The sequence below is a fragment of the Corvus cornix genome, chromosome 1A (genome assembly GCF_000738735.6).
Source record: "Corvus cornix cornix isolate S_Up_H32 chromosome 1A, ASM73873v5, whole genome shotgun sequence".
Classification (NCBI taxonomy): Eukaryota; Metazoa; Chordata; class Aves; order Passeriformes; family Corvidae; genus Corvus; species Corvus cornix.
Genome location: NC_047057.1, coordinates 48,905,790 through 48,928,812, shown reverse-complemented (window position 1 = coordinate 48,928,812; position 23,023 = coordinate 48,905,790). Strand labels below are relative to the sequence as shown.

General features: G+C 45.1%; 2 protein-coding genes across 3 annotated transcripts in view; one reads left to right on the top strand and one right to left on the bottom strand.

Moving 5' to 3' along the window:
• Positions 1-756, bottom strand: part of PHF5A (PHD finger protein 5A) — a 10,852-nt gene extending 10,096 nt beyond the window's left edge. The window contains exon 1 of one of the 2 annotated variants that reach the window (XM_039570261.1): positions 609-756. In XM_039570261.1, the coding sequence (XP_039426195.1) occupies positions 609-741 (133 nt within the window). In that variant the 5' untranslated portion in view covers positions 742-756. Of the gene's footprint in view, positions 1-370; positions 516-608 lie in introns of those variants that run through there. The other variant, XM_039570262.1, reaches the window with a different exon arrangement.
• Positions 711-23,023, top strand: ACO2 (aconitase 2). Its single transcript, XM_039570259.1, has 18 exons — positions 711-810; positions 6,452-6,594; positions 7,650-7,908; positions 10,058-10,150; positions 12,046-12,204; positions 12,415-12,565; positions 13,846-13,950; positions 14,212-14,303; positions 14,587-14,692; positions 15,796-15,953; positions 17,007-17,080; positions 17,763-17,874; positions 18,050-18,172; positions 18,372-18,527; positions 20,520-20,711; positions 21,546-21,678; positions 21,991-22,112; positions 22,520-23,023. Exons 1-18 carry the CDS (start codon positions 775-777, stop codon positions 22,661-22,663), a joined length of 2,358 nt encoding a protein of 785 aa, XP_039426193.1. The 5' UTR covers positions 711-774; the 3' UTR covers positions 22,664-23,023.

The following is a 23,023-nucleotide window of genomic DNA, read 5'->3' as shown; positions in this document are numbered from 1 at the left end:
GGATAAATCCCGTTATCTGTATTACAGGGATAAGCCGGAAGATAACTTTCATCTCACAGCCAAAAAGATGTTCCCAAATGCTGCTGGATCCGTAACGCACGGCGGGGCAGCAAAACAACAGGAAAATAAAAGGAAAGCAAAAGAGGGCGAGAGAGAGGCAGGGAGGAATAGAGAGAGGGAAGGGGACAGAAGCGGGCGGCGCGCGCCGCTCCTCCTCCCCGCCTCCGTCGGGCCTAACGGCCGCGCGCGCGCCCAACGGCCGGTAACGGGCCCACGCGCGCGCGCGCCTCCCGCTCGCCCCGCGGCGGGAAATGGGGCCAGGGGACTCCTCCATCCTCATCCCCCTATCCCCCCATCCCCCGGGACTCACCCACGCCCGCCTGCTTGCGGCAGAAGATAAGGTCCGGGTGGTGCTTGGCCATGGCGAGGCGATACCCGCCTGGCGCTGCTACTGCGGCCCCGCGGAGCCCTCACCACCGCACCGCACCGCCCCGCCCCCGGGTCCTGGCCGGGGTGAGGGCAGCGCCTGCCAGAGCGCTTCCCCCGAGCGGAAAAACGCCGGGGGATGCCGAGATAAACCTTCGCCCTAAAGCCACTCTATCTCTAACCTTTCTCCGCCCAGAGAAGCTCCGCGTGGCAGCCGACGACCCTCTCCCTGTCGTGGGTGTCCCCCTGCCAGGACCCTCGCGGCCACGCCCCCGGGCGCGCGCCGGAGATGTCAAAGGGGCCGCGTGACGCCATCGCGGCGCGACTCCATCTTTGTCAGTGAACAAAATGGCGCCGTACTGCGTGTTGGCGGCTCGGCTGAGGGTGAGCGGCGGCGGCGGGCGGGGCAGGCAGTGGGTAGGACGGGCGGCAGGGACTGCGGCGGGGACAAGAACACTGCCCGCTGGGCGGCCGGAAGGGCGACCGGCCTCCTGCAGCCTCGGGGCCGGGCCGTCCCCGCCTCCGCGTGTAGGTCAGCGTGTCCCCGGTGCGGCCCTACGCCCTGTTTCCATGGCGATGGCGGGGAGGCCGCGGCTTTGGCGGCGGCGGCGTGGCCGCTGCTCGGGCCCTGGGGCAGGGTGTCTCCCGGCGCTGGAGCCGGCCGGCCGTCAAGGTGAGCGCAAGGTGAACGGGGCGGCGGGGACGCGGCCTGGCGCCGCCACCTCCCCCGCCCACCCGAACCCCGCCGCGGTGCGCTGGGGTCGCTGTCAAAGCCCCGGGCCCAGCAGGGCAGAGAGCCCGAGGGCGTGGGCCTGAACGGTGAAATAAAAAGGTCTTTCCCCGGGGCAGGCATTTTTCTTTCCCGCGTCTTGTATTACTTCCCCTTATAGGTGTGCGGCAGCGCAAGGTGACTTCTTGTTCTGTGTGTGAGCTGTGTTTTGGCTAGTTTGCTTCAAAAATTCTCCTTTTAATACAAACAGAGGCTCCTGGGTTGCAAAGATGCCAGGGTGTCTGTATAAATGAGAACTACAAAGGCTGCAAAAGCAGGCGGGTCAGGCACATAAACTGCCTTTTTCCCCGGGGCAGTAATAGTGGCTCTCATAGTCTTGTCTGTCGTGACCTCTAAAACTCACCTTTGCCGGTAATATGATCTTGCCACAGAGATTCCCTTCCTTGAGACTTTGTTGTGTTTAATGTCTACTCAGTAATAAAGTTTTCATGATCTTTTAAAGCCTGGAAGGCAAATATCAGGTGCAATTTTCTTTTTAGTGTTGCTAAGGGATACAGAAGCCTTTGCTCCCTTGTGATAAAGGCAGGCCCTGTAACTCTCAGTTTGCCACTTGTGACCTTGGCCAATGTGTTCCCCTTTCTTAGGGAAGTGAAGTAAGAATTTGGTTGGTGTTTAGTATTCTGAAAGTCCTTTGTGAATCTTAATTCCAGTTTTGTATTACTGTCTTGCTTTAGAGGTAGGTGTTTTAGAAAAGTATAGGATTTTTAAAATTTAAATGGAAGTACAGAATAGCACCATTTCAGTTATGTTGCTGTATTTGTTCTTAGTTGTTAAATAGCTTTTAGTTTGTACTTTGAACAGAAATGACTAATAAAATGCAGGGAAATCCTTTATTAGGGTAATGAATTGGTTCTCGTTTAATGGTGTGACATTGCATGAGAACAAGCAGTCATTTGCTAAAATTAATATTGTGTGGTGCAAAACAAAGGCTATGCTGGCACAGTCAGTATGGGGAATTTAGTGTTCCAGGAGGTTGTCTTCTATTATCAGGCTCAGGGTGCATATTTCTTTCCCCCCTGTGAAGGACTAAATCTCTGATGGTAATCAAACGTGCCTCTAGGTGATGTCTTTAGGGGGCAGGGGTTTTCTCTGCTGTGTAGCAGCCTAGAGATGAATGAATATGAGCATCATCTTGTCACTCACGGTGACAGTGCCAGCATTGCCCATGGCACATGTTACTAACATTGGTTCTGCTCACCTCCCATCCTGGAACTGTTTTGGAACTGGAGAGAAAGCTTCCCTCTGAGAGAAATAAATTGGAATTAGCCTGATTTGGACTGACTGTCCTATTTAAAGTATAGTTCTAATAGCCTCAAAGGGTCAAGATCTCTTTTCTGCCTATATGAGATAATGCTTTTAGTATCATTCCATTTTTCGAGCCACATTGGCTGAAGATTGACTGAAAGGGAGGACTGTAAAGCACTAAACTGCCTGAAATATCGAGGGTTTGTTGAAGGCATTTTGGGTAAGTATTGCAATTATGCATGGGCAGCTTTGTGTATCTGGCAGAAATGTTGGCTGGGACTAAATGGATCTTTAGAGCCATAATTTTGGTTGCTCTTTTGAGGTGGGTCTAGAAAATGAGCCTGCATTTACAATTTGATGATACCACACTGCTTTTTGTTTTTAGGCTGAATCATGGTGAATGTTGGAAACTTGGCCAGTGTTCTTAGATCAGGGAAGATGAGGAAAGATGATATTTTGGGTTTCAGCTGGGATTTCTAGGACAGATTTCCCAGATAGGAGTGCACATAACACAGTTGCTCCTCTTTTGAACATGAGCTTTTGCTCACTGGGCTTGTCTGCCTTACTGGCTGCCAAAATGCAAGTTATTTTCTGAATTCAGTCTCTCCTTGCATCTGGACCATTCACTGTAGTGAGCTAAATGCAAGATAGGTACATTAAAATCTGTAAAGAGAAGTGTCGGCTTCCTTACAGAGATTTTAGAAATAATGACCCATTTATTAGGCTGGTTTTCTTCTGTCTTTTAAGGAAGCTTTTCACCTCATAAAATACCAATAGGCTTAGGAGCCCTGTAATAATTACTGCCATTCCTTTTACTGAAATTTGAACACTCATACTGGAATAAGGGATTCAATGCCAGGTGAGAGGAGGTCACTTGGCAGCTGTTTGGTCAGCCTGGAAATTAACAGTTCCTGGATAAAATGGAAAATGTATAGATTGCTGGCTGCCTACTTCCTGTGGCTGTTGGGCTCAAGGCAGTTCTCACTACTTATTAAAAAATGTCATGGAAGCCCCCACAAAGCACTAGTAGATTCCCTCTCAGAGAAGAGTGAGAGGGAATGAAGCTGGCAATTGTCAGGCTTGTGACTTTTCCTTAATCTTGCAGTTCTGCCACCCTTTTTCTGAGGATGCAATAGAAAAAGGACAGGCATGGAGAACAGACAGGTGTGATGAGTGATATATTATAGATTCTTCGTGAGGAGAGATCAGATTTTTGAACCAGGCAGTGTATGCTGTTGCTTGGTGGTGGTGGTGGTGGTGATGGAGCCTTAGGCTTGGTGAGTGCCAACATGAGAACAACCATATTGAATCAAATTAATTCCCAGCAGAAATACGGGATTAGATTTATATCCTAGTAAAATGAAAATGGAACTTTTTTAATAGGTGCCCTTTAAATTCTTATGTAGAGAAAAATGATTCCCTAGTCTCTTGAAGCTGATTGGCCTAGACAATTATTTTCCCTGGGTCATTTTGACCATTACAGAAACAGACCTTCAGTTTTCCAGTCCTCTCCAGGTTCAGACAGAATCCTTCACCTTAAGCAGGCTCTCTTCCTGCTTCTTGTAGCCTGAAGCTGTGGTCAGCAGCAGTCAACTACTTTGTATTGCTGATTCTGCAATTACCAGCTGAATGCTGACATAGTATTAGAAGAAATACTACATTTGCTTGTGCCATTTCATGAAGTGAAAAGATCCATAGACATGTATGTTCAATTGGAAAAGATTTTGCCTGAATTTTGTTTGAAAAGTTTTGTTGTACCTCTTTTTGGAGAGCCCTGCTTCAGATTTCTATTTTAATCAGCTTTGGTTGCAGGCAAGACTAAGTTGCTATGAAGCCTCTACTGTTACTTCTATTTGCATATCTGTTCTTCTCTATGATGAATTAAGAAGAAATTACTACATTAAATCTAAACACATTTCCTGGTCTGGGGAAGAGATTATTTTTCCATGAGCAGTGATTAAATGACTCCGTGTTTTTTCCAGCCACTCCAGCAGTTGTAGACTATCACAAGACAGTGAATATCTTGTGAGGTAAAAGAAAAAAAAACAAAACCCAAACCAAAACCAAACAAAAACCCCCGTCAGAACAAAGCAAACATAAAAGTTATGTCGCTACTAGTAAAGAGCAGCTTTGCCTAGTTTGTATGCTAAACAATGAGAAGCTGGGTGGTGTTTGATTTGGTTTGGGTGGTTGTTTTGGGGTTTTTGGGGGGGGGGGGGTTTGGGGGATTTTTGCTGGTGGAAGAAGGAAAGGTCTCAAAGTGTAACACCTGTGATAAGTTCTGGAAGTTCTAAGCTTAAAGTGCAGCACAGTGAAATCTGATGACTAGGTTTCCCATGCGTTCCTGAAGAGGCAGTGCCCTTTTTGTACCACAGGTTCATTTTCCTCAGATATTCTTTCATGAAAGAGGTGTGCAGCTGCTGTAGGTCTGTACTGCTTCTACCAAAAGCTCTTTGTATAATGGCTTAGGATAGTTTGGTAAAAATGCAAGCTGCACCCTTATTGCTAGTGTGCTGAGCAGTGTGATCTTGCCTAGCTTTCCTGAAATTTTTGTTATGAAGGATGCTAACAAGTGTTATCAAAAGGACAGTAAAACAAGAGACTTGGCTAAAAATTGATGATGTCTCTTTGATCATGATTATTTCAGGCAATGTATTCAATGCTAGTAACAAGAAAGCCGGAAAAAATATTCACAGGGAAACATTAAAATGCTTGAACAGGTTAAAAGAATTGACTAGGTATTTTTGACAGTGCAAAAACAATGGTAGGTACAATGATTGTGTTCTGAACGAGGAATATTTGCTGATTTACAATCACACATACAAAAGGGGCGTTTAGTGTAATACCGCCACATTTATTAACCTGTACTTATCAAAACTTTGTAACTCTGAAGTAGCAAATGAATAGAAAAAGTGGGATTAAGATTAAAGTATAATACTGGAGGAGGAGGAGCTCTTGTCTTCAGTCTGTTTCCAGACTTGTAATGCTGATGAGTGAGACTTTGAAAGCATGTAAGAAATGCATGTGCCAAATCCTTGGAAGTTTTTATGGAGGCTGCTGTCTGACTCAGTTTTCAAAGCAGCGTGAGAGCTTTTAGCCCTGGGCACTGACCTGTCTCTTTCAGGTCAGGTGCTGTAAAGGTGCCTCGCCATAGCCTGCCCTTCTCCTGTGTTCCAAGAAACTGTCTCACTGTGGAGGCTGCCTAGTGAAATTTGGGCGCTTTTTTCCTCTGGCATTTTCTGCTGATGCATTCAGCTCACAGTATAGTTCACCTGTCATGCAATTAACTCACCTGTAGGGTAAGTGCAAGGCTTTTTGGAGGCGAAAGGTGAAGGGTGCCTTTGTGAGAGTGAGGAAAAGAGCACCTGGATCTGTGCAGCCTGCTTGGCGGAGCTGGTGCGTTTTTTCCACATCTTGCTTCTCCTGCTTTGTGTTACATTGTAGACCAGGCTTGTACACCAAAGTCTCCTGATGTGGACATTTACTAAGCTTTGTAGCAGTCTGCGGGGACCTGCCGAAGAAACTTAGTATGTGATGGTGGAACAGAGGCATGTCCACTCAGACCCACGCTGTGTCACCTGCCACTCCTCTAATGTCAATGCCAGAAAGCAAATGCAAACCTGGGGTTAGTTTGCTGTAGAAACGGCATTGGTTCTTCTGTGCCATGGTTCTGATGTGTCAGGAGTATGGCAAACTGGTGTTTGCTCGAGAATTGGCTCAGCATTGCCTGAAAGCAGATTTCTCATTTGAAAGCATAAGGCATATGGTGCAACAAATGCTACCTGTTCTGGGTAACCTGGTGTCTCGCTGTTTAACATAATATGCAGTATTGTACGATGAAATGTATTTGGGTGCCTTTAAAAACGCTTGCAATTTCTCTGTTCCTCAGTCTATAAAATCCCATTAACAAAAACTGAAAAACATTTTTTATTGATATGTTACAGAAATTCACTCTGCAAGGTTCCAGTGCTAATACTCTCCTTTTTTCAGCATGCCTTGAATAGCGGGGTACGGCGCTACCATGTTGCTCCTGTCCTGTGCCAGCGGGCCAAGGTGGCCATGAGCCACTTTGAACCTAATGAATATGTAAATTATGAAAAGCTGGAGAAGAACATCAACATTGTCCGTAAGAGGTAAGAGTGGAGAAAGGAAGATGGGAGGGGTCAGTGTTTTGAGTTTAGCTCTGCAATGACAGGAGGGGAAGAAAACAATGCTGTGGGGCCCTGGCATAAGGAATGTTTACCAGGGAAAGCAGCATTGAACAGTGGCACTTGTAAATATAGTGAAGCACGAGTTGTAGTGTCTCCACATAGTGGTGGGGCACTATGGGAAGGGTTGAAGGATATGATGAAGCACTGCAACACTCAGAGAACCAGGCCAGTGCTGAGGAGGTGCTAAAAATGGCTTCATCTTCTTTGTTTAATGCCCTTGTTGAGGAGTCTTTGCATTGGCCCTTGCTTCTTTCTGGGGCAGCAGCGCGTGGGCAGTGGTTGTTATAGGCTAATGCTTCTTTGCACTGTTTCAAGAGTAAGTGTTCTCCTGGGTTCTGCTCTAGGAACAAAGAGCTAGGAATTCATAGCATATGTAAACATAGTGACCTTAATCTGCTGATAGAGGCTTGTGTGCCTGCTAAATTGTCATTCCTGCCCCACTTACTGTGGCAGTGTTTTGTATGACTTGTCCTTCAGTCTTTGTGTCCTTTATTAAATGTGGTAGCTCTCATTTCAAGTTGTTGTGTTAATTTAGTTACTTCTCAGATGATCTCACTACATACATAAATAGATTCCTCAACTGATGCAGGATGAAAGGTCTGAGGTCATGAAACCCCACTTGTATTTGCTGTGGGATCTGGTATTTGTGAATTGAGTCTGACCTCTGTCTCACCTCTACATTGCTGTCCTGAAGTGTGACTCAAGAAGTGAGCAGTCAATGTTTCTTTTACAGTGTAGGAAGATTAGAAAAGAAAGCATAAAATGACATCAATTCATATATTTTTGAATTTTATGAACTGAACCCTTGTTTTAGCCATGTGCCAGTTAATATTTTAGTGCTGTAAGAAGAGCATGGAGGTTTCTGTGTGCTAATAGGTCTTAATAGTCTGAGCAATATAGGTAAGTGTTTTGTTACATGCTTAAAAGGGCAAATGTTGAAGTACACAAGATGCAGATACTAAAATTATTCTCCCTAGGCTTGACCGCCCTCTGACCTTGTCTGAGAAGATTGTATATGGACACCTGGATGACCCAGCAAAACAGGAGATTGAGCGCGGCAAGACCTATCTGCGCTTACGGCCAGACCGTGTGGCCATGCAGGATGCCACAGCTCAGATGGCAATGCTTCAGTTCATCAGCAGCGGGCTGCCAAAAGTGGCTGTGCCTTCCACCATCCACTGTGATCACCTCATTGAGGCCCAGTCAGGTGGTGAAAAGGATCTTCAAAGAGCCAAGGTCACTACTGCAGAGACTTAACTTCTGTCTGTTTGAGAATGTCCTTCCAGTTGAAGGAAGAGCTTATTTTAAATTTTTTCCCAGAAGGACAGCCGGGAATCAGCTATGGTAACAGATTGCCTGGGCTGGTCAGCTGTGTAGGTCAGATGCAGTGAAGAAACAGACTAAATGGATTTTTGGGAGTTTATCAGCTGAAATTCATCCATTACATGGTTTAAAGGACCATGAATGTAGGAAAAGCTAGTCTTAAGTTGTTAGTGATGGAAGCCCACATCATGTGTGTTCTGGAGAGAGAAGATATTTCAGCTAAAAGAGAGAAAAAAATACATTTTGAAGGGAAAAAAAGGAAGTCAGATTACTCTATGTTACAGTATGGCAGTGTGAAAAACTTAATGAACATATGTCTGCATTGCACTGGTGTATCCTGTGAGGGGGAGGCAAGTAGTTACTTTCCCAAACCATTTGCTTGTGATTATCTGAAGAGCAATAACTGAATCATGTGCAGCTTTCACGGCTCATGAGGAAAGTATAAATGTGTGTAAAAGTATGGAGGATGTTGGGTTTTATTTGGGAATTTCAAGGTGGTGTTTGTCCAACTGCTGATTCACTGCCATTTTAAGGTTTTCTACCCACTGTTTTACTGTTTATTCCTCCCCAAATGAGCTTCTGTAATATATAGACACATTTATCTCTGACCAACATACCACAGTGCATCTGCCAAGGAAATCTTGTTACTCCAAGTGGACTTAGCCTAAGTCCACTGTCAGAGCCAGGAGGAGTTGCATCTTGAATGTTGATACCAGAATTTAGAAACAGTAAACGGGTCAGCTGTATTTTAAGATTTTAGTCCATATCTATTCTCAGAAATTCATGGTGTTGAAGTATCTGCTTTTGGCTTTCTTCAGTGGGCCACAGTAAAGCAACTTGCACTACTTGGGAGTGATTTTGGGGAGTTCTTGCTCTGCTTGTCTCAGTCCTAAGTTGTGCAATTAACAAATTGAGACTTAACTAAATCAGACGGTTTCTTTTCTCCCATTCATCTCCTGTTTTCCTCTTTCCCCTATTCCTGCATTTATTCTCTATAGTGCAATTATATTTGCTACAGCCCTGAACTGAGCCGAGTCCCTCCTTTGCCATCCACTCTGAGCAGAGCAAGTAAAGGTCCTGCCTTCTTCTGACTGGCTTCTGCTGCTGCCAGTTGGCACACAATGAATGCTGGCAGGCCAGAGGGTGGTTTGGATTTACTGGGGGAGGGATGCACAAACAGAGTGGAGTGACCCAACTCCCAGTGGAAAACGAGGCTTAAAGAGCTGCTGCTGCCTCATGGGAAACTTCAGCAAATGTGTGCTGAGACAATTCTTCAATTATCTCGTTTCCCCTTTCCCTTTATTCTGAAGCTTAGCTGCGTGAGAACAGTCTTTAAGAAATTCTCTCCTTCTAGTGCTTATCTTATCTACTCCAGCACTCCTCTGCCAAGAACTGTTAGGATATAATAGTGTCATACTTCCTTGGCAACCATGGTTTTTCTCACAAGCAATTTTCACGGTGTGACCTCCACCGATAATGGTGACAGTGCAGCAAGAAAGGCAGCATTGTGTGAGTCTTAAAGAGGGGACTTGCTAGAATGACAAATGACACTCACCAAATCCCCTGGCAGTGAACAACTTCCAGTTTCATTTCCTAATCTGTAAAAATAAAGCCAAAATAGTTATCTAAGGGGTTTGAAATGTTGCCAAAGCATCTGTATAGGAAAAAGAACACCTGGTAGAGAAGGAAGGAGGGGCTAGAATGAGTGAGGGAAACAGGTTAAAAAAAAACCCTGAGAATAGAAAAAGTAAGCACAGGATTTTTAAATGCCTTACTGGCAGGATTTTCCTTAAATTGTGCTGTCTGGAATTAGAAACTAGAAAAAAAGATGCTTTTAGTAGAGCTACAAGTGGGATGAAATTAAATGGCCTGTTACAACTGTCTGTCAAACAATTTTAACCTTTTGGTTTTAAAAATGATGTGTGCCTCCCTCCAGCTGCTGCAAAACTGTGACGCAAACTACAGGCAGGCATGTGAGAGAAGGGAACGTGTTTGAACAAGCTTTTGATGTATGGAAGAACAAAATGTGGTACTAATGGTCTGTGCTTCCCTGTGTGAATAGGACATAAACCAGGAGGTGTACAACTTTCTAGCAACGGCTGGTGCCAAGTATGGAGTGGGATTCTGGAAACCTGGGTCAGGAATCATTCACCAGGTAAAGTGTGTGTGTTTGCAGTCTTTGAATGTGCAATGGGTCTTCTTCTTTAGGGTGGAGAGAGAGCTCAAGTGCAAACCATTAGAGAATTTCACCAGTTTAGGGAAACAACTTGATTTGCTCGAAGCAGGCGAGGTTTCTTACTTGCTCCCCTCTCAGTTATCTTGACAACAGTGGGTTTTTTTCAAGGTTATTTTGGTCAAACTGTAACCTGATGTCTGATTAGGTAGTGCCAACCGCATGCCATGTGAATCACAGAAGCTTGAAATACCTTAACTGCTTGTGGGCTGGCTCCTCTTAGTACAATTGAGACAGTAAGGTGATGCCATGGAGCTGGCTACATAGGGTTAATGTGAATTGCTTTTGGTGGTAAGGAAAGCAGCCTTGGGAACGTACTTTTTTTAGGGTTATTATGTATGCATTTAGTTCCATAAAACCCAGAAGAGTATATGAGGACAAAACAGAGCAGCATACTTCAAGTACTCAAGAATGGCAACACATAAGGAGTTGCTAGGTGAATTTGAATAAAATGTAAAACAGTTTCCAAGTCTGAGATTCTCTTGTTATTACACTTGGATCTAAAAAAGGATATGAACAGTCCCAAGATAACTTACCACTTAATGAGGCTTTTGTTTTTTTAAAATCAACACCTCTGTCAGGATGTCCCTAACTTGCTTGTGGTTGGTTTGCTTTGAGGGTCCAGTAGTCATTTTTCATTGTTCCTCTGAGTGTCAGACAGCAAAAGTTGAAGAGCAGCATGAAGCAAAAGGAGTGGAGAGGAGAATGGATGACTGGCAAACATCCTGTCAGCAGGGAACTTGTGACCAGGTGCAGTCAATAGCTCTCTGCTATGTTTTCTTAGCCACAAAATGAGTTACTAAGGTTACCTTAACATGACGCAACAGATGAACTCTTCAAAAGGTTATGGGAACACCTCGGGTCATTTGTGTTCTGAAACCACTCGTAACATCTGTCACACGGCAACATAGCTTCGTGCTGTGGTTACCAGTCTCTGTGTGGCTGACTTTCTCTGGCTGGAGGAAACTGGTCCTGTTGTATAGCTTCAGAGTACAACTCTGCCAAAGTGAGGCCTTGAGAGTGACCTTTCTCACACAAATACATTAATGTGGCTACAAGGATATAAAGCTGACAGTTCTTGGTGTTTTTGGTAAAGGACCACCTTAGTTCTGTTCTGTGATGCATGTGCTGTGAGTTCTGTGCTTCCCAGAAGGGCTGTTCTTAGTGCTGGTGTGGCACATACGCAGTAAGTTCATTAGCTTGAGTTCTCTACAGTGTTGCTACCACAGAAAACTCATTTTTTCATTGAAGAATGATTTTGTTAATATTTGAAAAGTCTTGCAGGAAATTGGTAGCAGAAATAAGGGAAGGGCAGCCTCTTGGTGTCTTGGGGAGAAGTTTTTCTATGTAATTAAGTTTTTGCTGGCAGCACGGATTGGAGGAGTCTGTTGGTATTCTACTGCTATGGGAGCATAAAGGCTACAGAAGGTCTCTCTAGCATTGGATAAGTGAACTGACTTGCTCAGCTGTTAATTAAGGTATGGAGATTATGGAACAGACTCTTGAGCCCTAACAAAGGTGGCACCTTAGCAAAAGCCTAAACTGGAAGGGAAAAAAGGAGATTGTTTCCTAATTTTTTTTCTTCTTCTGGGATGAGCAAGGATCCTGGGGCCGAGACTTGCTGCCTTGTTCTGTCATTACATCCTCCACATGGAGTTTGAAATAGAATTTCCAATCCAACCCAAATTCAGTTATTTTCTTGCTACTGAAATCTGCAAATACAAACTGGTCTAAACTTTTGTTCTTGTTTTCTTTCTGCTGTCTTCCCACTCCTTTCCCAAGAAACAAGCAAGCAAACAATCCATTTTTATTTTCAGATAATTCTGGAGAACTACTCCTACCCTGGGGTTATGCTGATCGGCACAGATTCACACACCCCCAACGGAGGTGGCTTGGGGGGAATCTGCATTGGTGTGGGTGGAGCCGATGCTGTGGATGTCATGGCAGGAATCCCTTGGGAGCTCAAATGCCCAAAGGTAGGAGCAGAAGGAATACTAAGCTTTGGTGCCAAGGATGAAATGTATGATGTGTAAGGAGCATTGATATTCAAGCACTATGTATATAAGGCACCAGATACCACTGCAGTATGACAGGAATATACCCCACAGGAGAGCTATATACTGTTCCTTTCTGACAGGAAGTGATGTCAGTGTCTTTAATTTTTTTCCCTCATTGATGTTGCTCAGGTTATTGGTGTAAAACTGACTGGCAAGCTCTCAGGCTGGACTTCTCCTAAAGATGTGATCCTGAAAGTGGCTGGCATCCTGACTGTCAAGGGTGGAACGGGCGCCATCATTGAATACCATGGGCCGGGTGTTGATTCAATCTCCTGCACAGGTAAGTCAACACAGATCTCTTATCTGAGTGGATTGTTGGTGGAGCTGGGTGTTGAGCTATCTATGGAGGCTGGGAGGGAAATCAAGCAAGAAGTACTAAATGTTCTCCCTTAGCCTGGCCTGGCAGTTTGTACGTTGCAAACTGGGAGAGTGGTGTAACAAGATAGCACTCCCTCTCAGTGAAAAACTGACCTGTCTCCATTAAATCTTCTTGTGACTTTGAGAACATGGAATGGTTAATTGTGAAGAATCCTGTAAGATGGTCCATCAGGATAAGAATAAGGGTGGATGTATTCCAGTGTATACTTAGAGGGTGGAGATGTCAGCAATAAAGGAATGACATTTTCATTTCAGCCTAAAATAGGCTGTGAATAGAAAAAAGAAACAGGTTAAAGGGAATATATGTGTGACAGCTGCTAAACAAAAAGCTATTTAGAAAAGCAAAGAGGGCAGAGGATAGACCAGAAAGCAGTTTGTAGTATGCAGTTGTATAGTAGCTAATTGTGGGTCTTGGGTGCTGAATTTGAACTAGCAAAAATTGCAGTTCTCTGTAATGTGCTAGTTAGGACCAAATTACAAGAAATGTTCCTTCCTTTGGCTTGAAGTGCAGCCTTCAAGCTGGACTTCTCTCAATTTGCATGACTTGGCTACAACTTGGAATACTTGATTTTACAAACTGAGAGCAATTTGGGATTTTTCTTCTATGAAATCAGAGGAATTTGATATCTGTTTCCAGCTTGTTAAATGTAAAACAGGAGCTTCTACAGCTTCATTGCTGTATCCTTGAACGGGATGGTTGATCCCAGTGCTGGGAGCAAATATTAGGGGTTTTTTTATTGTGTTCCATCACTGGAAGCATTTTATTCAGCCCTATTAAATTTCTCACAAATGTCTGGCTCCTACAGGAAAGATAAATGAGATGGTAGGGAGGGATAGGACACCCATTGCAGGTAGCAGAGACACTGCTCACTGCTGTAAATTATTTGGTGCTCTGTGCAGACAAGGGTTCCTTGTTATCCCTTCCAGTATCTGCAGGTATCAGTGCAACTTTTGGCTCATTCCTTCCACAAGAGTCTGGTCACAGGCACTGTATTGATCAGAAACATATGGGGCTGAGCCAGCCATCATGTTGTCAGTGTCCTCTCAGCTGTGGGTTTAGGTTTCTGTGGCTGATGCCCTGATCTCTCTTAGCTTTGCTGTCTTTTGCATGTACTGACTTTTGGAGAATTGGGTGGCCTTGGACTTTCTCATTTGACCCGTGGTCTTCTCCCACTTCTCTAGGAATGGCAACAATCTGTAACATGGGGGCTGAAATCGGAGCTACCACATCGATCTTCCCTTACAACGAACGCATGAAGAAATACTTGGGCAAGACTGGGCGAGCTGGTAAGAGGGTTTGGGGGTTGAAGTGGGTAGAAGTACGGGTTCAAGTGAAGGTGTATTCTGGGAGCAGTATCCTCCTACAGTGTTGTCTGATGTGACTTTTGACCTTGTGTGGTCCTGTGGGTCATCTGATAAGAGTAGGGAGCCTCTAGATGAAGTGGCTGGGCAACTCCGCAGTGGACCCCCTGTGTTTAGTTGTTCTAGACTTTTTCTTCTCCCTCATATTTGCTGCACTTTCCAGATCTTGCCTCTTTCTTATTCCAGATATAGCTGCACTAGCGGATGAATTCAAGCAACACTTGGTACCAGATTCTGGTTGTCAGTATGACCAGGTGATAGAAATCAACCTCAGTGAGGTAAGACTTCCTTTCTTCTTGCCATCTTAGATGCTGTGACATGACTCTGCTTTGTGTGAATAAGGACCAAGCTGAGAGTTTGATGCAACACCCCTGGTGCTGTGCTAGAACATGTGAAATACATTCAGGTCTGCTTCACTGACAGCTTGTGCTCCAGTGTTCATGTAGGAGAATCCTAGTTAAACAGCTTCCAGACAGAGCTATGAAAGGAATTGATTTGCTGCTGTGTTTTGGGGTTATTCTTTGCTACTGTAATTTCTGACTTTGTCACTGTTTCTTAAAGCTGAAACCGCATATCAATGGACCTTTCACACCAGACCTGGCGCACCCTGTGTCAGATATTGGTGCTGTGGCAGAAAAGGAGGGCTGGCCTGTTGATATCAGAGTTGGTGGGTAGCATTTGCTCTTTCCTCTGCCTTCATACTTGTGGCATCAATATTGCTGTCTTGGGATAAGCTGTTGGTCACATAGCTTGGGATCCAGTTTTTTCACTGCTGCTGTATGTCCTTTGACTTTGGTGCAGTGTCGTCTCTTCATGGCCGTATGAATTTGCTGGGAAAAGTAGTGACCACATGGGCCAAGTGTGTAGGATGAGATCCAGGACAGTAGGAGGGATTTTAATCTCAGGAGGTAGACTAGGTTTTCTTCCATTTTTGAAACCTTTGAATGTTTGGATTGACAGGAGTGTCACCCATTGAAGATCACTTCTGTTAAAGGTCTGTGGCGTGGATTTGCCTGTTGCAGAGATTTGTCAGGAGCATGATTGTCAGCACTCCCAGCAGCTGGCTGTTGAGCTCTTGGGAGATAGTAAAGTTAGTACTTGCTGTCCTAAAAAGCAGGCTTGGGAATTTATGTACTTGCTTTTGGGATGGTAACTTGTGGGCTGGCTTCTCAACTGTTGCTCCTGGAGTGGAGGGAGGAATGAAAAGAATGGAAATACATTCTAAAACCACATACCAGGTGGGAAATGTATTATATGATAGTGTTACAAATAGGATACAGTTACAGCAGCTGTAACTGAAAGCGAGTGCTGCTTAATGCCAGAATGCTGTCAGAATGGTACAGGATGTCCTCGTGTGGTCTTCATACTGTAAAAAAGATGCTTTCTTTTCATCATTTCCTCCATTTCTTGCCATCTTGATTTGAAGCCTTTTTTGTCTTTGTGGAACAATACCTCTCCTTGGTAATTTGCTTAACCAAAGTGCAAGTAGGTGACACTCAGGTCTTGTAAAACAACAACCTAGTTAGGTTAGACTAGTGACTGGGTAGTGTGTTCTGACTGTGCAACCTCCAGAGCTGGACAATGGACTGCTTGTGACCACAGTATATTGCTGGGAGACTTGGCAGTGTTAGTACCTGAAACCCTTTCAGATTCCTTGTCAGCAGAAAAGGTGGTTGTCCCTTGTTTCTTCTTCTGGGAGACGGGTCGGGGAGAATCTTCCAAGTACCAGGGCTGCAGTAACCACCACCCTGTTTCTGTCAAACACCACAGGCTTGATTGGCAGCTGCACCAACTCCAGCTATGAGGACATGGGACGCTCGGCAGCGGTGGCAAAACAGGCGCTCGCACATGGATTGAAGTGCAAATCCAAGTTCACAATCACACCAGGCTCAGAGCAGATCCGTGCCACCATTGAAAGAGATGGTTATGTGAGTATGGCTGCTCTTTGCACTTCCAAACAGAAAGGGTTAAATTCTTCAGGACAGTGCTCAGGGGGCCAGAGTTAATTGATGGAAACCTCTTAAACTTTGTCTTCACTTATTGCTGGAGGTGCAATTACTGATGCAGTAACTGGCTTTGTGCTACTGTGCCTGTGGGTCCTGCCATCACCTTGACAGTGTTTTCACCTGGTATCTTTACTACCTGGGCATATAAGAACAGGATTAGAACTGAACAAAGCTGAGGCAGTTGTCAGGAGCTGGGGCCCTGAGGAGATAACAGTATGCATAGCAAGGGATGTCTCATGCTCCTGGGATTCTGTAGATGGCCATGGCTGACAAAGGGCTGCAATCCACTTTTATCCCAATATATAAAGAGAGCACGCCCTTTGGAAGGTGGTTCCCAGTTTAGACCAAACTTACAGCAAAACTCATATTGGCTTTAAAAGGAATGTTTCTGTTGAGGAACCATTACCTACTTTCTCCCTTTTTTCTGTGCAGAAAATGTTGTTTTAATTAGTTTTACTATTTAGTAAATGTTAGCTGCTGTCATCGTGTGAGGACCAAGTCTTTACATATGGCTATGTCCAGCCAATGCTTAATGGCTCTTCCAACCAAGTCCTACCTTTCAACTCATACCTTTCCTTACCAGCTGCCCCCTTAACTGAGCTGTTTGCTGAGTAGACTGAGCAGGCACACATGCTTGCCAATTCTCTCCTTACATAGACAGGAAGTCTGTAGAATATTAATCAGACCAGACACTGCCCTTCAGTCAAATATCTATAAGTAGCTGCATTGCTGAAGATGAAGCAGGTAGAGAATGGAAACATCATGGCCAGTCATCCTGTGCTCTGCCCCAGTGTTAACTTGCAGTCTTACTGGGGTCAAACCCCATGTATTTATAAAAGTAACTCAAAACTGAAACAAGGAAGGGAATTTTATCAGGCTTGGTGGTTCTTTTTAGTGTCTTCTTCCCCTGAAAGAGCAACCCCAGAAAATTATTCCAGGTATTCTACCAGTAACAAAGGTGTTCTCTGCCCCCAGGCAAAAATCCTGCGAGAAGTTGGAGGGCTGGTTCTTGCCAATGCTTGTGGGCCATGCATCGGCCAGTGGGACAGGTAAAATGAAAGATGGACCTCACTCTAGCTTTGTATCTTTTAGCTCCCAAAATGCTCTGTGAAGCTGGATTTGATTGTAAGTACAGCCCACGGGGAATTAAATGTTTAAAAACCAACTGGCCATCTGATAGGCACTGGAGGAGGAGAAAAGAAGGACTGCAGATTTATATTGAGCCTTTAGGTGAATGAAGCTGCAGAATGGACACATTCTGGAGGCTTTTTTTAGTAGGCAAAGAATGGGGAGAGAGATGTGTTGTCTGTGAGAGAGTGGACTGGAGTTTGTACGGTCCTTTTAAAATAGGAGAAGTGAATCGGTCCAGCTTCAGTCATTGGAGTGGCAGGGAAAATAATTCCCAATAGAAGGGATGGGAGGCACATTCTTATGTTGCTTAGTTATGGCTGACTGGGTTATCCAAAGGCAATGTACTTAGTTGATTGTTGTTTAGAGAGTTCAACAGTGAACAACATGGGCTGTGAAAACTACTGCAAGAATCAGTGTCTGACTTGGGTTTGCATTCATTCATTTTGGGTCTGTGCTTAAGGGAGGAAAACATGCCCAGGCACCAGCTCGTATTTCTAAGATAGTGATTGCTGCCAAAACCAAGCTGGGGGATTCTAGCAGTGAGACATCTAGAAGCAGTACTCCGTTTGGATCTGATGGGCATGTTTGCTTCTTTCACAGGAAGGACATCAAGAAAGGAGAGAAAAATACAATAGTTACGTCCTACAACCGGAATTTCACGGGTCGCAATGATGCCAATCCAGAGACTCACGCATTTGTGACCTCTCCAGAGGTAAGAAACAGCCAGAGGAGGGGCTGTGGAATAGTTCAGGGTGCCTGCAGAAGAAGCCCAGTGTGCCTTGGTTAGTAGCTTGGCTGGTGGCTTTGAGACCATTAGATGTAGGATTTTCAGATGAAGATATGAGAGGTAGAATATGCCTTTAAATTTGTCTTTTTTCTTCTTTCAGATTGTCACAGCCCTGTCCATTGCTGGCACTCTAAAATTTAACCCTGAGACAGATTACCTGACAGGAGCAGATGGGAAGAAGTTTAAACTAGAGGCACCTGATGCAGATGAGCTGCCCAAGCTGGTAACTGCTCCATCTGGAGGCAGAGGGAGGGAAGACCTGACACTGGCAGTGGTGTATATGTACTGAGGCAATTTACATGCACTGACCTCTTTCTTACATGGTGGTAGAGCTAGAATGGGTGCAGTTGCCTGTATTGGCTTGTTCTTCACATGCTATTGGGGATGGCTGAGGCTGATGATTTTCCTTTCTTCTTTGGAAGGAGTTTGACCCAGGCCAGGACACCTATCAGTACCCTCCCAAGGATGGCAGTGGGCAGCATGTGGATGTGAGCCCCACCAGCCAGCGCCTCCAGCTTCTTGAGCCCTTTGATAAGTGGGATGGCAAGGATCTAGAAGACATGCTGATCCTCATCAAGGTCGGGAACAAAGTGGGGGAGCATCAGCTATGACAGGTCTGCTTGAACAGGGGTTTGCACAGCAACTGCTAGAAGCTTTGGATGTGCCTTTGAGATACCTGATTCCCTCCCTTACAACCACATTGTTATGGAAAAGGAAGCAAGGGTCTTCCTTTCTTCCAGGTGTTTCCTTCTGATACTTTTTTCTGTTACAACTAAGTGACTCTTCTCCTTTGGGCTAGTGGTTTGCTAATACCATGCAAAAACAAGCTTGTTAAAGCATGTAATATGATCCTGCCCAGACTGTGCAGTCTGCAGAATTTGTCCCAGTTATAACCTGCAGTGGAAAGGTAGATGGGTTCCTTAATTAGCATCTCTAATTCTGACTGTTCTAAGATGTATTTTGTCTGAAATGAGGTCGTTGGGAACTTCTCATCCATCAGTACGCATGTTCTCTTCCCACTTTATATAAAGAGAAATTATTTCACAGTTGTTAAACATTGCAATTTGGTCTTTCAATGGAGACATGAGTTTCTGCTCACTGCCTGAGGTGAGTTAACAGATGGAAGCGTCAGTTGATATGGTGAGGGGTTCTGAAATGCAATCCCTTATGAACTGACCTTTGGGAACATTCCTGATTCTCAGTGGCAGAATTGGAGGTACTCCCAAGGGCCGTACTGCTACGCATAAGTTTTTGACACAGGCAGTTCTTTTATAAGTGCTTTAGAACTTACCAGTTGGAAGGCCATTATCTCTGGTTGGGAATGCTGTTCTTACAAGCTGAGAAGGCTTATGTGCAGTTTGGAAACTTAGAGGGTAACACTTGGCATCTTGTTGAAGTTGCCCAGCAGGGAGGCTGAGCTGTAGCAGGAAGGGCCTTAATTGCTTTTTGTACCTGAACAACCTGCTGCTGAGGGAAGTGAGGACACGGCAGGAGATGCCATGGCTAAGCTGATTTTTGTAATTTACTCTTTGGAAAAGTGATGTCCTTCTTACCCAACGCATGCAGAATGACCACTTTGTTCTGCTTTAGAGTGCCTTGATTCTATAACTGATGCACTTTTCTTGGGTTTGTGCCTTTGAAAAGAGATGTGATGATCACAGAATGGGTCAGGTTGGAAAGGACCACAGTGGGTCATCTAGTCCAACCTGCCTGCTCTAGCTGGGTCATCCCAGAGCACATGGCACAGGATTGTGTCCAGCTGGTTCTTGACTATCTCCAGTGAGGGAGACTCCACAACCTCTCTGGGCAATCTGTTCCAGTGTGTGGTCACTGCACAGTGCAGAAGTTCTTCCTGATGTTCAGGTGGAACTTCCTGTGCCTCAGTTTCTGCCCGTTGCCTCTTGTCCTGTTGCTTGGCACCACTGAGAAGAGCCTGGCTGCAGCCTCTTGTCACCCTCTCTTCAGATACTTAGAGATACTGTAAATGAGAGGTCTCCTCTCATTTGTCTCTTCTTGAGGCTGAACAGGAGATGCTCCAGTCCCTTAATCGCTTTTGTCACCCTCCCCTGGACCTGCTCCAGGAGCTCCAGGTCTCTCTGGTACTGGAGAGCCCAGAACTGGACACAGCACTCCAGATGTGGCTTCATTAGGGCTGAGTAGAGGGATGGAATCACCTCCCTTGACCTGCTGGCAATGCTCTTCCTAATGCACCCCAGGATACCATTGGCTTTCTTGGCCACATGGGCACACTGGTGGCTCATGGACAGCTTGTTGTCCATCAGGACCCCCAGGTCTTTCCCTGCAGAGCTGCTTTCCAGCAGGCTGCTTCCTCAGCCTGTGCTGGTGCATGAAGTTACTCTTTCCCAGGTGCAGGACCCTGAACCTGCCCTTGCTAAACTTCAGTTCTTCTCCGCCCACGTCTCTAACCTGTTGAGGTCCTTTTGAAGGGTGCAGAGCCCTCTGGAGTATCGACCACTCCTCCCAATTAATGCTTCACAGTTAAAAGTGCTAAGGAAGGGTCAAGTACATTACTCCATCCTAAGACATTCTTCTCTTCTACTACGCTTTAGGTAAAAGGGAAATGCACCACTGATCATATTTCTGCAGCTGGACCGTGGCTCAAATTCCGTGGCCATCTGGACAACATCTCCAACAACCTGCTCATTGGTGCCATCAACATCGAAAACGGCAAAGCCAACTCTGTGCGGAATGCATTAACCCAGGAGTTTGGCCCAGTCCCAGACACAGCCCGTTACTACAAGGTGAGATGTTCTCCTGACACATACATCTATTTTAAGAGGATGTTTACACTTTGGGTAGTCTGTGCCAAGAATAAGGATCTCACCCTCCTGCTCTCAAGTAACAGCAGTTGCAGATTTACTCGGCATTGAGGCATTTTCTTGGTATTTACTCTAATGATTGTGGTTCCTGTAGGAGATTCTGTCCCTACCTGCTGTGGGGAAGAGAGAGGAGGATCTCGTGGCTCAGAGGGAACCAGAAATCACAAACAAAAGAGGAGGAACTTCTTTAGGCTCTGCACACCTTACAAGGCATGGGTGTCATCAGACTGACTAAATCTTGCCTCCTGGAATGCTTCACCTGTGACTAGTCTAATGTTTAAATAAATTACAGTCTTATCCCATCTATTCTTTAACACTTGGCTTCAAATCTCAAGAAATGTCCTTTTACCCTCTGGACAACTTGGCAGTTGTCTCAAATTGGCTCTTGCAGTAGAGAGAAGTTAAAATTTTCCATATCCCTCCCAGAAGTAGAGCAGAGGTCATGGCTGGTGCAAACACTGGTCTGGCATAGCACCGTGGAAGGAGAGGTGGCAGGAAAATGAAGGAAAATATTTGCTCTGGATCCCAAGGGCAATCCTCAGCCCTTGTCAGCAAGGATGGCAGTACCTAACTGCTGTGAAGCACTTAACTCCTTTATTTCTCTCCTTTCTCAGAACCCAAGGGAGTCTTCTGGGAGAAAGCACCATGGCATAGCAATGTCAGTGAAGTGCTGAAATTAGATGTGTGGGTGGGTATTTATTGTTAATTCCTTGCTTGAGTGGCTGCATAAATGAAAATCTGTGTCTTTTGTCACAGAAAATGGGTGTCAAATGGGCAGTTATTGGGGATGAAAACTATGGTGAGGGATCAAGCCGGGAGCATGCAGCATTGGAGCCACGTCACTTGGGAGGAAGGGTCATCATCACCAAGAGCTTTGCCAGGATCCATGGTGAGTCAGGCTTCCCCTATGGTGTTGTAAACAGGATGTGTTTGGTGTGAGTGGAAGTGGTGTTTATCTTGCCCAGGGCTCAACACCTACAGGCATGAACCCTCCCTGCTGAGAGACAGCAAGGTCCTTCCTGTCAGGAGTCCTGTTACATACCTAGTTAGATATGCCACAAACAAGGGATATGCTGATTTTGGTACAAAGATAGTAATTGTTGCTGGAGTAGGACTTGGAGAAGCACTGGGCAGCTAGAAGGTAATCCCACTTCCCTGGAGCAGAGTGTTACAAGCGTGGTTGGTGGTTTGTTCTCCACAGAAACCAATCTGAAGAAGCAAGGTCTACTGCCTCTCACTTTTGCTGATCCAGCAGACTACAACAAGATTCATCCTGTGGATAAGCTAAGCATCGTGGGATTGAAAGACTTTGCACCTGGAAAGGTAACTGTCTGGGTGTCTTGTCATGGACTTGGGGCAGGGATGTGCCACTAATGGGGAACAATGGTGAGTTGTGTGCTTGTGAGGCAGCACTGGCACTGATGAGCAGTGCAGCCTGCCAGCCAGGTGAGACATGGTGGGCTGGGAGATACAGGGCAGGTCAAAATCAGCGGTGTTCTGAATAGTTAAGAGAAACCTTTGTACGATAGTCTGAATTCCTGGACTTGTTGATTTAAGTATGAGTGTTCCTTAGAAGGAACTGCAACCTCACTTTTATGTTAAGATCCACCCTGAGCTGCAATTTTCCCTTTTCAGTCCTTTAAAACCATGTAGGAATTTTCCTGTGAGAAGCTTCAGATAACCTTCTCCCTTGAAAGAGAAGGAAAAATAAAACTGTCTTCTTCCTTTAGCCTCTGAAATGCATCATCAAGCATCCCAATGGGAGCCAAGAAACAATCATGCTGAACCACACCTTCAATGAGTCGCAGATCGAGTGGTTTCAGGCTGGCAGTGCCCTGAACAGAATGAAGGAGCTGCAGCAGAAATCAAGCTAAGTGCGCACAATGCCCCAGTGCACTGGACTCGATTCAGCTTTGGCATTTTCATGAAAGTGCAATTCCATGCCTACTGTTGGAATAAATGTCTGATCAAATGTAACCATAGCTTCCTTTTTGTTATGGTACTTCCTCTTCACTGACACTATGAAAAGGGAGTGCAGCTAGGCTTACTTTTGTCTTTTAAATTCCCCAGCTCCCTTTTTCTATTTTGGCTCAATTTCAGTTCTCTCACAGTTATTTATATTTGGAAATAACCGGCTAAGGTGGGTTTGTCTGCTCAGTTGGTTGTTTTCTGCCCATTCACTTTACTGATGGCTAAAGACTTAAAATGAAAATAAAGAATGTGACCATCTCTTC

Bases quoted from the DNA above. Each gene is read 5' to 3' on its own strand.
- ACO2 (XM_039570259.1), top strand. From the start codon at position 775: ATGGCGCCGTACTGCGTGTTGGCGGCTCGGCTGAGG. The intron at 17,081-17,762 runs GTAAAATGAAAG...CTTCTTTCACAG, and splicing joins TGCATCGGCCAGTGGGACAG to GAAGGACATCAAGAAAGGAG. The intron at 20,712-21,545 runs GTGAGATGTTCT...CTTTTGTCACAG, and splicing joins ACACAGCCCGTTACTACAAG to AAAATGGGTGTCAAATGGGC.